This window comes from Squalius cephalus (assembly GCF_949319135.1).
Source record: "Squalius cephalus genome assembly, chromosome: 25".
NCBI classification, from domain to species: Eukaryota; Metazoa; Chordata; class Actinopteri; order Cypriniformes; family Leuciscidae; genus Squalius; species Squalius cephalus.
Window position 1 is genome coordinate 25,280,049 of NC_137146.1, and position 12,824 is coordinate 25,292,872.

The 12,824-nt window shown below is 38.8% G+C and overlaps 1 protein-coding gene across 1 annotated transcript; it reads right to left on the reverse strand.

Moving 5' to 3' along the window:
* Positions 1 to 520: 520 nt before the first annotated feature.
* Positions 521 to 11,824, reverse strand: LOC307154042 (phospholipid scramblase 1). Its single transcript, XM_079863938.1, has 7 exons — positions 11,718 to 11,824; positions 11,093 to 11,181; positions 10,481 to 10,523; positions 10,136 to 10,356; positions 8,414 to 8,575; positions 1,791 to 1,949; positions 521 to 1,698 (listed from the first exon to the last, which is right to left on the reverse strand). Exons 2-7 carry the CDS (start codon positions 11,168 to 11,170, stop codon positions 1,669 to 1,671), a joined length of 693 nt encoding a protein of 230 aa, XP_079720064.1. The 5' UTR covers positions 11,171 to 11,181; positions 11,718 to 11,824; the 3' UTR covers positions 521 to 1,668.
* Positions 11,825 to 12,824: the final 1,000 nt, after the last annotated feature.

Below are 12,824 nucleotides of genomic sequence, written 5' to 3' on the forward strand. Positions count from 1 at the left end.
GTACAGCCATGATCTCTTACATCAGTATTCATAACTCAGTTCATTAGGAGGCATTACTGCTGACTTGTTGACTGTAGCTTGAGGGTAAAAAGTTTCCACCAAATATTCATATCCACACTGCACAAACAAAAGACAAAAAAACTTTCTTATTTGGTATTTTTGTCTTGTTTTCCAGGTACAAGAAACAAGATACATTTAGCTGAGAAGCAAAATTACTTATTATGTTCTTTAAAAAACTATTACAATTAAAACAAATCTGATTCCAGGGGCAGATATTTGTTCTCTTTTTAAGCATAAACTCACTTCATTTAGACCAATTTTTCAGAAAACTTTTTTTCAATTTCTTTAGGTAATTTAGTATCTCAAGTAAATGTATCTTGATTTAAGAATGTTTAGATATTTGTACTGGAAAATAAGACTAGAGTAGGAAATTATTATTATTATAATTATTATTATATTTTTCTGTGGATACACATGCATATATTCCCTAAGTTCCCCAACAAAACAACATTTCAATTAAGGGTTTATGCAAGACACAATTTTGTGTTGTTGTTTTTTAAAGACAAATTCAATCAAAACATTAAATTACAACTAGTGATTGAAAATAACAGTACATCGGCTACACAATGCTTAGACAAACGTGTGTAAGTTTATAAAATTATGTTTAGCACTAGATATAATATATATATAATATACATAACATTTTAAACAAAAACAAACATAAGAACAGTGTCTTGATAGAAATACATTCTGTTAGTCAGACATAAACTATAACAGGCATTCATGAAGCGTCATGAAGATGAAGATATGCCTAAATTGCAAACCTGAGTCATAACAAACATTAACACTTAATAATAATTAATATCTTACCTAAATAACCTAAAACATTGACATTTTTATATACTTACAGTAAAGACCAGCATTGCCCTCTTCTGGAGAATTTGAGTACAACGAAAGAAGTTCTTTAAAAAACAATCATATTTATAAGCTTATTGTTGACACTACAAATTAAACAAACAAACAATATATAAGCAAAATCAATCACACAATAAATAACAAATTACTACATGTTCATGAACATTTTGACCAACTGTTTAGCTGTTCGCATGCAAAATATGTTTTTGTGAAGTAATCAATAAAACTAAGTGTTGAAAACACTGTTTCACAATGAATTATAATGTTGTGTTGTAAAGGATAATACTGGTCATTCAGAGCAGGTATTACTGCAAAACTGAATATGCATAGTCGTACTGACAGCTCTTAAAGGAATAGTTCACTTTCTGTTCTTCACACAAATCTCTCGTATGGCTGCTGTGTCTATTTAATCTCATGGTGAAAAAGGAGCAGCCAGGACATGCGCAAATAGCGACAGATTTATTTATTTTGGGGTGAACTATTCCTTTAAATGCCATTCATAGCATGAGTTATTTTTATTAATCTGTTATGTGTCAATACAAATATAAAACAATGCACTTTAATCGGTACAACCAGTTTTATCACACACCTGAAGCTATTTCAGTCTCTAAAAGCACCGTTATTCCCTTATACTTCTGGCTTTATATTCACATGCATTCCATAAGGTTTCACAGATGTATGAAGTGCAAAGGTAAACATCTCTTTTCACCCATTTCCACAGAGCTGGACGTTACGACACCCTCTAAATAGCAGTTAGTTATTCGACTCAAAAAACATAAAGTCCTGGAAAAAAAAAGAACATAAATGTCATTACTAACACTTTCTTGGCCTTTCTCCCACACTACAAACCATATCATCCATATACTCCAACTCACAATGAGAAAGCAGGCTCCGATCATCACTGCCTTCATTCTCACATCAAGATCCATAGGGAACTGTATCCCAAAGTTGTCTGAATCCGTGAAAGCCTCTCGGAGAAGTCCTGTCCATTGTTTGCTGATCTTTCCGATGCCAACTTCATCCATGGTTAGAATCTAGACAGAATAAGTAGTAAATAACATTTTCAATTGTACTTACAGGGATAGTTCACACACAATTTAAAATTCTATCATCTTTTTCTCATCCACATGTTGTTCCAAACCTGTGCGAGTTTCATTCTTCTGTTGAGCATAAAAGGAGATATTTTGAAGAATGCTGATGGACAAACAGTTGATGGACCCCATTGACTCCCATAGTATGGAAGAAAAAAAAAGAAAAAATACTATGGAAGTCAATGTGTGTCCATTAATTCTTATTTACAAATATTCTTTAAAATATATTTAAACCTGACTGCATCCACACAAGCAGTGTGCATATGATAGAGCGTGCACAGTATGCTGCCTTAGCAAATCACGCTACGTTACTGCCGTTCTCAACTATGTACCTTGGGTTTTAGCACTTACTAGCATGAAGAACAAATATAGACACAGACTGTGCATAGAGATCGATTTAAGACTCGGATGCCGTTCGATACAAAGACACACCCTGTTTGAGAATGTTGTTTTTAAATTTCATAATATATTATACGAACAAGAATGCATTTTTTTTTTCCCGAATATCCACACGATTGTCAATGTGACATTTATTTTATAAAACAGTAAGGTAATATTAAGGTAAGGTAATATTAACGACAAAATATTATATAAAATATTATATAAAATATGGTGCTCCCCAATTGACTTTCTACTGAATATAAGTAACTTTGCAAGTACATATTAACTTATTCTACTAACCCTAACCCTAACCTAACAGTCTAATATAGTCTACTAATACTCTAATGAGAGTTAGTTGACATGTAGTTGCAAAGTTACTTATAGCCAGTAGAATGTCTAAAGTGGAGCAACAATTTCTATTTAAAACATTATCTCATAACATTATTTATACCATTGTAATTGCATTCATACCACCTCTGAGCAGCATTAAACAGTGCGTAAATACATCTAGATGTGGTTTGTGCCACTGCAGTACAAATATGGCTTTTGTTGATACTGATTTGATTAATAGGGTTAGAAAAACTATCTTGACTGAAAATCAATTTAAGGGGGCAAATATTGACCCTTAATGGAAAAGGTGTGACTGCAGTCTAAGTGGAAGTATGCAAAAGGATGTTAAATGCCTGAGTGGTATGCCATTCTAAAAAAGTTTGGGAACCACTGATCTCCTGAATAACAGTTCCCCCTAGTGGGCATTTATAGACAGAGCCAAACAGACAGCAGGCAGAAACGGAATGGCATATAAAAACTTACACTGGCAAATAAAAAAAAATAAAAAAATAAAAAAACCTTGCACTGGCATATTTAAAAAAATGTCAATGCCATTGTTTTGTCTCAAGATGCACATCAGTAATGTTTTTTTTTTTTAAAGACACGTCTTATAAAAGCTACTTAAATATCCCTGTCTGTGAGACCAGGCCTATAACAAAAGTTTTTTTTATGATTATTATTTATATACCTTTTCTGACAATTAAGCATGTTACATTGTATTACCTGTATTGCAAAAAACTTATTTTCTAAATAAAATTAGCATAAATTAAAGATGCAACAAATAATGTAATGATGTATAATTATTTTTAATTGAAAATAAAGTAAAACAATCTTAATGATCCTAAAAATAGGCTTTATGTTCTTAATGCAAAAAATAATTTGTATTGTTTTTGCTAAAACATCAGTCTCAGTTTGCCAGCCTAATCAAAGCTTTCAAGGGAATTAAAGGGTTAGTTCACCCAAAAATGTTAATTCTGTCATAACCCTCATGTCGTTCCAAACCCGTAAGACTTTCGTTCATCTTCGGAACACAAATGAAGATCTTTTAGATTAAATCTGAGAGCTTTCTGTCCCTCCATTGACAGCTACGCAACTACCACTTTGATGCTTCAAAACGTTCATAACGAGATCGTTGACGCGTGAGAACAAACCTCATTGGTTCTTGCTGAAGCTCAAACGTGCTGCGTAACACAAGAATGAACCTCATTGGTTCTTGCTGAAGCTCAAGCGTGATGCGTAACACGAGAATGAACCTCATTTGCTCTTGCTGAAGCTCAAACGTGTTGCATAACACGAGAATGAACCTCATTGGTTCTTGCTGAAGCTCAAACGTGTTGCATAACATGAGAATGAACCTCATTGGTTCTTGCTGAAGCTCAAACGTGCTGCGTAACACGAGAATGAACCTCATTGGTCCTTGTAGAAGCTCAAACGTGTTGCGTAACACAAGAATGAACCTCATTGGTCCTTGTAGAAGCTCAAACGTGTTGCGTAACACGAGAATGAACCTCATTGGCTCTTGCTGAAGCTCAAACGTGTTGCATAACATGAGAATGAACCTCATTGGTTCTTGCTGAAGCTCAAACGTGCTGCGTAACACGAGAATGAACCTCATTGGTCCTTGTAGAAGCTCAAACGTGCTGCGTAACACAAGAATGAACCTCATTGGCTCTTGCTGAAGCTCAAACGTGTTGCATAACATGAGAATGAACCTCATTGGTTCTTGCTGAAGCTCAAACGTGCTGCGTAACACGAGAATGAACCTCATTGGCTCTTGCTGAAGCTCAAACGTGTTGCATAACACGAGAATGAACCTCATTGGTTCTTGCTGAAGCTCAAACGTGATGCGTAACACGAGAATGAACCTCATTGGTCCTTGTAGAAGCTCAAACGTGTTGCGTAACACGAGAATGAACCTCATTGGTCCTTGTAGAAGCTCAAACGTTTTGCGTAACACGAGAATGAACCTCATTGGTTCTTGCAGAAGCTCAAACGTGCTGCGTAACACGAGAATGAACCTCATTGGCTCTTGCTGAAGCTCAAACGTGATGCGTAACACGAGAATGAACCTCATTGGTCCTTGTAGAAGCTCAAACGTGTTGCGTAACACGAGAATGAACCTCATTGGTCCTTGTAGAAGCTCAAACGTGTTGCGTAACACGAGAATGAACCTCATTGGTTCTTGCAGAAGCTCAAACGTGCTGCGTAACACGAGAATGAACCTCATTGGCTCTTGCTGAAGCTCAAACGTGTTGCGTAACACGAGAATGAACCTCATTGGTTCTTGCAGAAGCTCAAACGTGCTGCGTAACACGAGAATGAACCTCATTGGTTCTTGCAGAAGCTCAAACGTGCTGCGTAACACGAGAATGAACCTCATTGGTCCTTGTAGAAGCTCAAACGTGATGCGTAACACGAGAATTAACCTCATTGGCTCTTGCTGAAGCTCAAACGTGATGCGTAACACGAGAATGAACCTCATTGGTTCTTGCAGAAGCTCAAACGTGCTGCGTAACACGAGAATGAACCTCATTGGCTCTTGCTGAAGCTCAAACGTGCTGCGTAACACGAGAATGAACCTCATTGGCTCTTGCTGAAGCTCAAACGTGATGCGTAACACGAGAATGAACCTCATTGGTTCTTGCTGAAGCTCAAACGTGTTGCGTAACACGAGAATGAACCTCATTGGTTCTTGCAGAAGCTCAAACGTGCTGCGTAACACGAGAATGAACCTCATTGGCTCTTGCTGAAGCTCAAACGTGCTGCGTAACACGAGAATGAACCTCATTGGCTCTTGCTGAAGCTCAAAAGTGCTGCGTAACACGAGAATGAACCTCATTGGTTCTTGCAGAAGCTCAAACGTGCTGCGTAACACGAGAATGAACCTCATTGGCTCTTGCTGAAGCTCAAACGTGATGCGTAACACGAGAATGAACCTCATTGGCTCTTGCTGAAGCTCAAACGTGATGCGTAACACGAGAATTAACCTCATTGGCTCTTGCTGAAGCTCAAACGTGATGCGTAACACGAGAATGGACCTCATTGGTTCTTGCAGAAGCTCAAACGTGCTGCGTAACACGAGAATGAACCTCATTGGCTCTTGCTGAAGCTCAAACATGCTGCGTAACACGAGAATGAACCTCATTGGCTCTTGCTGAAGCTCAAACGTGATGCGTAACACGAGAATTAACCTCATTGGCTCTTGCTGAAGCTCAAACGTGATGCGTAACACGAGAATGAACCTCATTGGTTCTTGCAGAAGCTCAAACGTGATGCGTAACACGAGAATTAACCTCATTGGCTCTTGCTGAAGCTCAAACGTGATGCGTAACACGAGAATTAACCTCATTGGCTCTTGCTGAAGCTCAAACGTGATGCGTAACACGAGAATTAACCTCATTGGCTCTTGCTGAAGCTCAAACGTGATGCGTAACACGAGAATTAACCTCATTGGCTCTTGCTGAAGCTCAAACGTGATGCGTAACACGAGAATGAACCTCATTGGTTCTTGCAGAAGCTAAAACGTGCTGCGTAACACGAGAATGAACCTCATTGGCTCTTGCTGAAGCTCAAACGTGCTGCGTAATACGAGAATGAACCTCATTGGCTCTTGCTGAAGCTCAAACGTGCTGCGTAACACGAGAATGAACCTCATTGGTTCTTGCTGAAGCTCAAACGTGTTGCGTAACACGAGAATTAACCTCATTGGCTCTTGCTGAAGCTCAAACGTGATGCGTAACACGAGAATTAACCTCATTGGCTCTTGCTGAAGCTCAAACGTGATGCGTAACACGAGAATTAACCTCATTGGCTCTTGCTGAAGCTCAAACGTGATGCGTAACACGAGAATGAACCTCATTGGTTCTTGCAGAAGCTAAAACGTGCTGCGTAACACGAGAATGAACCTCATTGGCTCTTGCTGAAGCTCAAACGTGCTGCGTAACACGAGAATGAACCTCATTGGCTCTTGCTGAAGCTCAAACGTGCTGCGTAACACGAGAATGAACCTCATTGGTTCTTGCTGAAGCTCAAACGTGTTGCGTAACACGAGAATGAACCTCATTGGTTCTTGCAGAAGCTCAAACGTGCTGCGTAACACGAGAATGAACCTCATTGGTTCTTGCAGAAGCTCAAACGTGCTGCGTAACACGAGAATGAACCTCATTGGCTCTTGCTGAAGCTCAAACGTGATGCGTAACACGAGAATGAACCTCATTGGTTCTTGCAGAAGCTCAAACGTGCTGCGTAACACGAGAATGAACCTCATTGGCTCTTGCTGAAGCTCAAACGTGATGCGTAACACGAGAATGAACCTCATTGGTTCTTGCTGAAGCTCAAACGTGTTGCGTAACACGAGAATGAACCTCATTGGTTCTTGCAGAAGCTCAAACGTGCTGCGTAACACGAGAATGAACCTCATTGGTTCTTGCAGAAGCTCAAACGTGCTGCGTAACACGAGAATGAACCTCATTGGCTCTTGCTGAAGCTCAAAAGTGCTGCGTAACACGAGAATGAACCTCATTGGCTTTTGCTGAAGCTCAAACGTGCTGCGTAACACGAGAATGAACCTCATTGGCTCTTGCTGAAGCTCAAACGTGCTGCGTAACACGAGAATGAACCTCATTGGTCCTTGTAGAAGCTCAAACGTGCTGTGTAACACGAGAATGAACCTCATTGGCTTTTGCTGAAGCTCAAACGTGCTGCGTAACACAAGAATGAACCTCATTGGCTCTTGCTGAAGCTCAAACGTGTTGCATAACACGAGAATGAACCTCATTGGCTCTTGCTGAAGCTCAAACGTGCTGCGTAACACGAGAATGAACCTCATTGGTCCTTGTAGAAGCTCAAACGTGCTGTGTAACACGAGAATAAACCTCATTGGTCCTTGTAGAAGCTCAAACGTGATGCGTAACACGAGAATGAACCTCATTGGCTCTTGCTGAAGCTCAAAAGTGCTGCGTAACACGAGAATGAACCTCATTGGCTTTTGCTGAAGCTCAAACGTGCTGCGTAACACGAGAATGAACCTCATTGGCTTTTGCTGAAGCTCAAACGTGCTGCGTAACACAAGAATTAACCTCATTGGCTCTTGCTGAAGCTCAAACGTGTTGCATAACACGAGAATGAACCTCATTGGTCCTTGTAGAAGCTCAAACGTGCTGTGTAACACGAGAATAAACCTCATTGGTCCTTGTAGAAGCTCAAACGTGATGCGTAACACGAGAATGAACCTCATTGGTTCTTGCACATCAAGCGAACATGCTAAAGCTTCCGTTTACCACAAATGATGTGAGTTGATGAATGTTTATATGTAAATAAAAGCCTAAATTCAATCTGTTCATCATATAAAGCGATAGTGTCTCTTCAGAACATGTGGACTACACCGCTCGATCATATGGATTTAGTTTACGATCTTTTGAACTTTTCAAAGCGTCAAAATGGTAGTTGTATCTGTCAATGGAGGGACAGAAATCTCTCAGATTTCATCAAAAAGATCTTCATTTGTGTTCCGAAGATGAACTAAAGTCTTACTGGTTTGGAACGACATGAGGGTGAGTAATTAATGACATCATTTTCATTTTTGTGTGAACTATCCCTTTAAGGGCTGTGTGATACAGAAATCATTCATTTTCAGTGAATGTTAGAAGTATTTAGTGTCTGTGAGCATTTAATCACAAATGTTTGAGTTGATGTACCTCAAAGTCCACGTCTGGCAGACAGCTCCAACCACAGAACGGCCCCTGGAGCTTGAGAACCGGCTCTCTGTGCTCATTCTGTATAGTAAACTTGGGTAGGAATGGGTGCCATTGCTGTAGAACATATCCCACTGTGTTCCCTGGAGGAGCCTGGATCTCCAACTAAGAGAGGAGAGGAGATGGTGAAAAGAAGGAATCAACAAAACTGTACCATTAATCATAACTATTCTGGTATGTTCTACATGGTCTATATCAAAGCATACGACATCTGCAAACAAATGCTGCAATTCTCATAACTACAGTTGTTATCAAAATTATTCAACCCCCATTGCCAACCAGGTTTATTGGCAAAATGTGCAGACTTTCAGCTGTTTGCAATGAACTAATCAAATAAAACTAATTGAAATAGTTCAACACAACAAATGTTTCAAGTTGTTTCCCCAAATTCAACTGAAAATGTAACTTCTAATGACTTCTGCAGTGTCAAAATTATTCAACCCCCTGAATAGAATCCCTCACAACAGCACAAATCTGCAAAACAGGTGTTGTCTCAAGAACACCTGATGCAACTAATCAAGGGCTTCATTAGTTGCACCAGGTGTGCTTGAGCTAGAACACATGCAATATCTGGCTAGATATTAGTTTTGTTGAGTGTCACGTTTGACTGCATGTTAGAAATATGGCTAAAGAATGGTTCAGAAAATATCATCGTCCTTCACAAACAAGGAACAGGAAACAAAAAGATAGCGAATGCACTAAATGTTCCAAGGTTCCATTGGAAGCATAGTTTGCAAGTTCAAAGTTAAAGAAACAGTGGTTAAACTACCTGGATGAGGCAGAAAAAGGAAGCTATCAACGGCTGCAACCAGATTTCTGAGAAGGCAGGTTCAGAAAAACCTTTGAGAGACTTAAAAAGACCTGCAGCAAAACTTGGTAGCAACAGGCACTGAGGTTTCAGCTTGCACTGTAAGGTGAGTACTAAACACATGCGGTTTCCATGCCAGAACTCCAAGACGTACACCAATACTGAGCAAAAAGCACAGAAAAGTGCTCAAAATCATAAAAATAAGCCACATAAGTTTTGGGATTCTGTTTTTGGCCCTATGGATCAGCAGTATGTCTGGAGGAAAAATAATGAATCATATGCTGAAAAGAAAACTCTGCCTAAAGTTAGGCATGGTGGTTCTCAGTGATCCTCTGGGGCTGCTTTGCATCCTCTGGCACTGGAAACATGCAGCGTGTGGAAGGCAAGATGGATTCATTGAAGTATCAGGAAATCCTAGGAGAAAACGTCATGCCGTCAGTGAGGAAGCTGAAGCTTGGGCGTCATTGGACCTTCCAACAGGACAATGATCCCAAGCATACCTCAAATTCCACCAAGGCTTGGTTGCAAGATTCCCACAGTGGCCATCACAGTCACCTGACTTGAACCCCATAGAAAATCTCTGGTGGAATTTGAAGAAGGGGGTTGCAGCACGCAAACCCACGAATATTACTGAACAGCAGGCCATTGTTCATGAGGAATGGGATAAGATTCCTCAGAAACACTGCCAGAAGCTGGTGTCTGGTTATACATCTCGTCTGCAGCAGGTCATAACAGCAAAAGGGTGTTCTACTAAGTACTAAAGATGCTTGCCATGAAGGGGTTGAATATTTTTTACACTTTCAATTACAACTGCATATTGGCTATTCAGAGCCATTTTAGCCTTCCAGGCAGATCACCTCTTGCAGACAACATGGGAAGAAGCAGGACATGCATTTTAGAGGACGGTTGACTGTGATGATTTCCTGTCCGATGTTATCGAGGACACGGATGGTAAAGGATCTCAGCGGGCCGCAGCACTGACGGGTGAGACAGTCGTTCTCCTCCACCGCATAAAACACGTTCTGACCCATGGAGTTACGGATATCATATTTATTGTTGCTTTCAAAGCCTGCCAAAGCTGCATAAAACACACAAAGGACTTATTATTATTAATGAAATATAAAGTATTTCTATTAAATTACTTATGCATATTTAGGTTTAGGGCAAAAATAGGTCCATCTGTAATAAACTGTTATGCATACCTTCAATAAGCTCAACTTTCTGTTTAATAAGAAGTTGATCTATCTGAGAAAGTTGGAAAAACAGGTGATTTATACATGTCATACATATACATATTATACATATATATATGTACACACACACACACACACACACAGTACAGTACAGTACAGTACAGTAGTGGCTAAAAGTGATGTCCGGTGGGAATATTTGTTTTTAATTAATATGAGGAAAGAACAAAACACAAAACTTGGTTAGCCTAATGTTTTTGTTTTTTTTTCCTGTCAAAAAAAAAAAAAAAAAGAGACAAAGACAAACTACAAAAAAAAAAAAAAAAAAAAAATGCATAGAAAAACAAAAAGCTCACAGGAAAACACATACATTGACTACAACATAATCAGTTATTAATATTTTGTTAATTCTCTGTTGTTTTTGCATGTGTTCATAATGTATATGCATCACAGCCAGGCCAAATATTATGTCCGCACAATTTGGCATGTTTCATTGCGTTATCACAAATAAAACAATTGACTCCACAACTATTTAAATGTTGCTACAGTAGGCCAGATATCACGTTTGACCACCTGTACTATACATTCAATTTTATTTTTATGATATTGATGCTGTTATCTAACCTGTGTCAGGTACTCTAATCCCGGTGGACAGCCTGGTATCCCTGGATTGGGAACCATATACATATCCATAGGATGCATGGCTGCCTTATCTTCGTGGTGAAGATGAGAAAAGAAACATTTGTGTATTGGTCAATACGTTTTAGCGCCAACTACAGGTGGTTCATTGACAATAAACAAACATGGACATGAATTTAAATAGTCCTGCATAATTGTTCAATAATTCGAAAATATAGCTTTTGTAACAATAATACTTATCAAAAACATATATAATAATCATAAAATATTATCAGAAGAGCAGCATTCATTGAGAGAAAAGGCAATAAGTCATCAAAATCTGAACCAGATAAACATATGAGACAATTTAAATCCTAAAATATCCGTGTATGGAATAGCATGGAAATAAGAAGGTCATAAATCATAAAATGATTGTAATTTAAGAACATAACAACAAGAATCAGCAGTTTATGTCATTCCGCGCGTGCGTTCAAGGCTGATCTGCCTGTAGTGACTGACCAGATTTATCCCTCGTGCAAATAACAATCAAAAGTATGATTTATAACCAGAATGACGCTTTCGGATGTGTTAAATCTACAGTACAAATCTATTTTACAAGATCAAAACTCACCTGCGTCCTCTTATGATAAGGAGTATAACGGGCTGACTTAAGAGTCTCGGGATCGGCCCCATATTAAACACCACATCCTATTGGCTGGCATGCTGCTCGCGTGCTCTAAAACCGTTTTTACGTCATTACGCTTTGGTCGAGATTTCCCGGAAGCGAATTAACAAATCCTACTATGGTAAAGCCTTGAGTCATAAATATTAATTACGTAAAATGTAACATTCGCCATGTAATTCTATCTGATTGGCTCAAAGGAAGACGTTTGCAGAGGACGTTTGTAAGTGGGCGCTAGCAGAGCCTTCAACCATATGAATCATGAATATTAATTTAGCCACGGGTTGTCTCCAACGTCAGCACGTCCTAATTAATATTCATAACGCATTTGCTGGACGCAGACTGTGGTCAAGATTACTGTCACCTCCGCAAATCATCATAACGATATTTGTTTTATTAGAAATGGATCAGTATTGAATGTTGACTTGAGTCATCCTATTATATTTATTGTTTATACAAATGGATGTATTATGCATTTAAAATGTCTATTATTTAAAGTAATAAAATAATTAGGGAATTGAGTAGCCTACTTGAGGTTGTGTGATGATAGCAAAAAAAAAAAAAAAAAAAAAAAAAAAAACCTCAGTAAGAACAACCTTGCTTTTCATTCTGAATTTAGCCAAAGAGCTGTTATTTAGACATTTCTGATAGCTTGGTGCAGTATAGGTTCACCCAGGGCCGTTTCTAGCAGGAGAGATTATTGAGACCCCCATTTTAATTTGACATTAACAGTTTTACTCACTTAAAAGGACTTTGTTGCACTATGCTGGAGTAAAGTTCATAAATGATCATTCTTTCCCTTGATTTTGTGCAACTATGTTGGGTGGACCTCTGTCCCTCTAGGGTGGTTCGGGGGCATGCTCCCCCGCAAGAACATTTTGTACATTTTAAGGTTAAATGCATCAATCTGGTACACTTTAAGAGCTCAAAATTAAGAGTTTCCTTGAACCGGCTTCAACCCATGAACTGTGCACATTGAACAAAGAAAAACCATTGACTTTTACCTTAAAGAGGGCTCAAACATCTTTTTAGTTATGATATAGAGTCTCAGTCTAC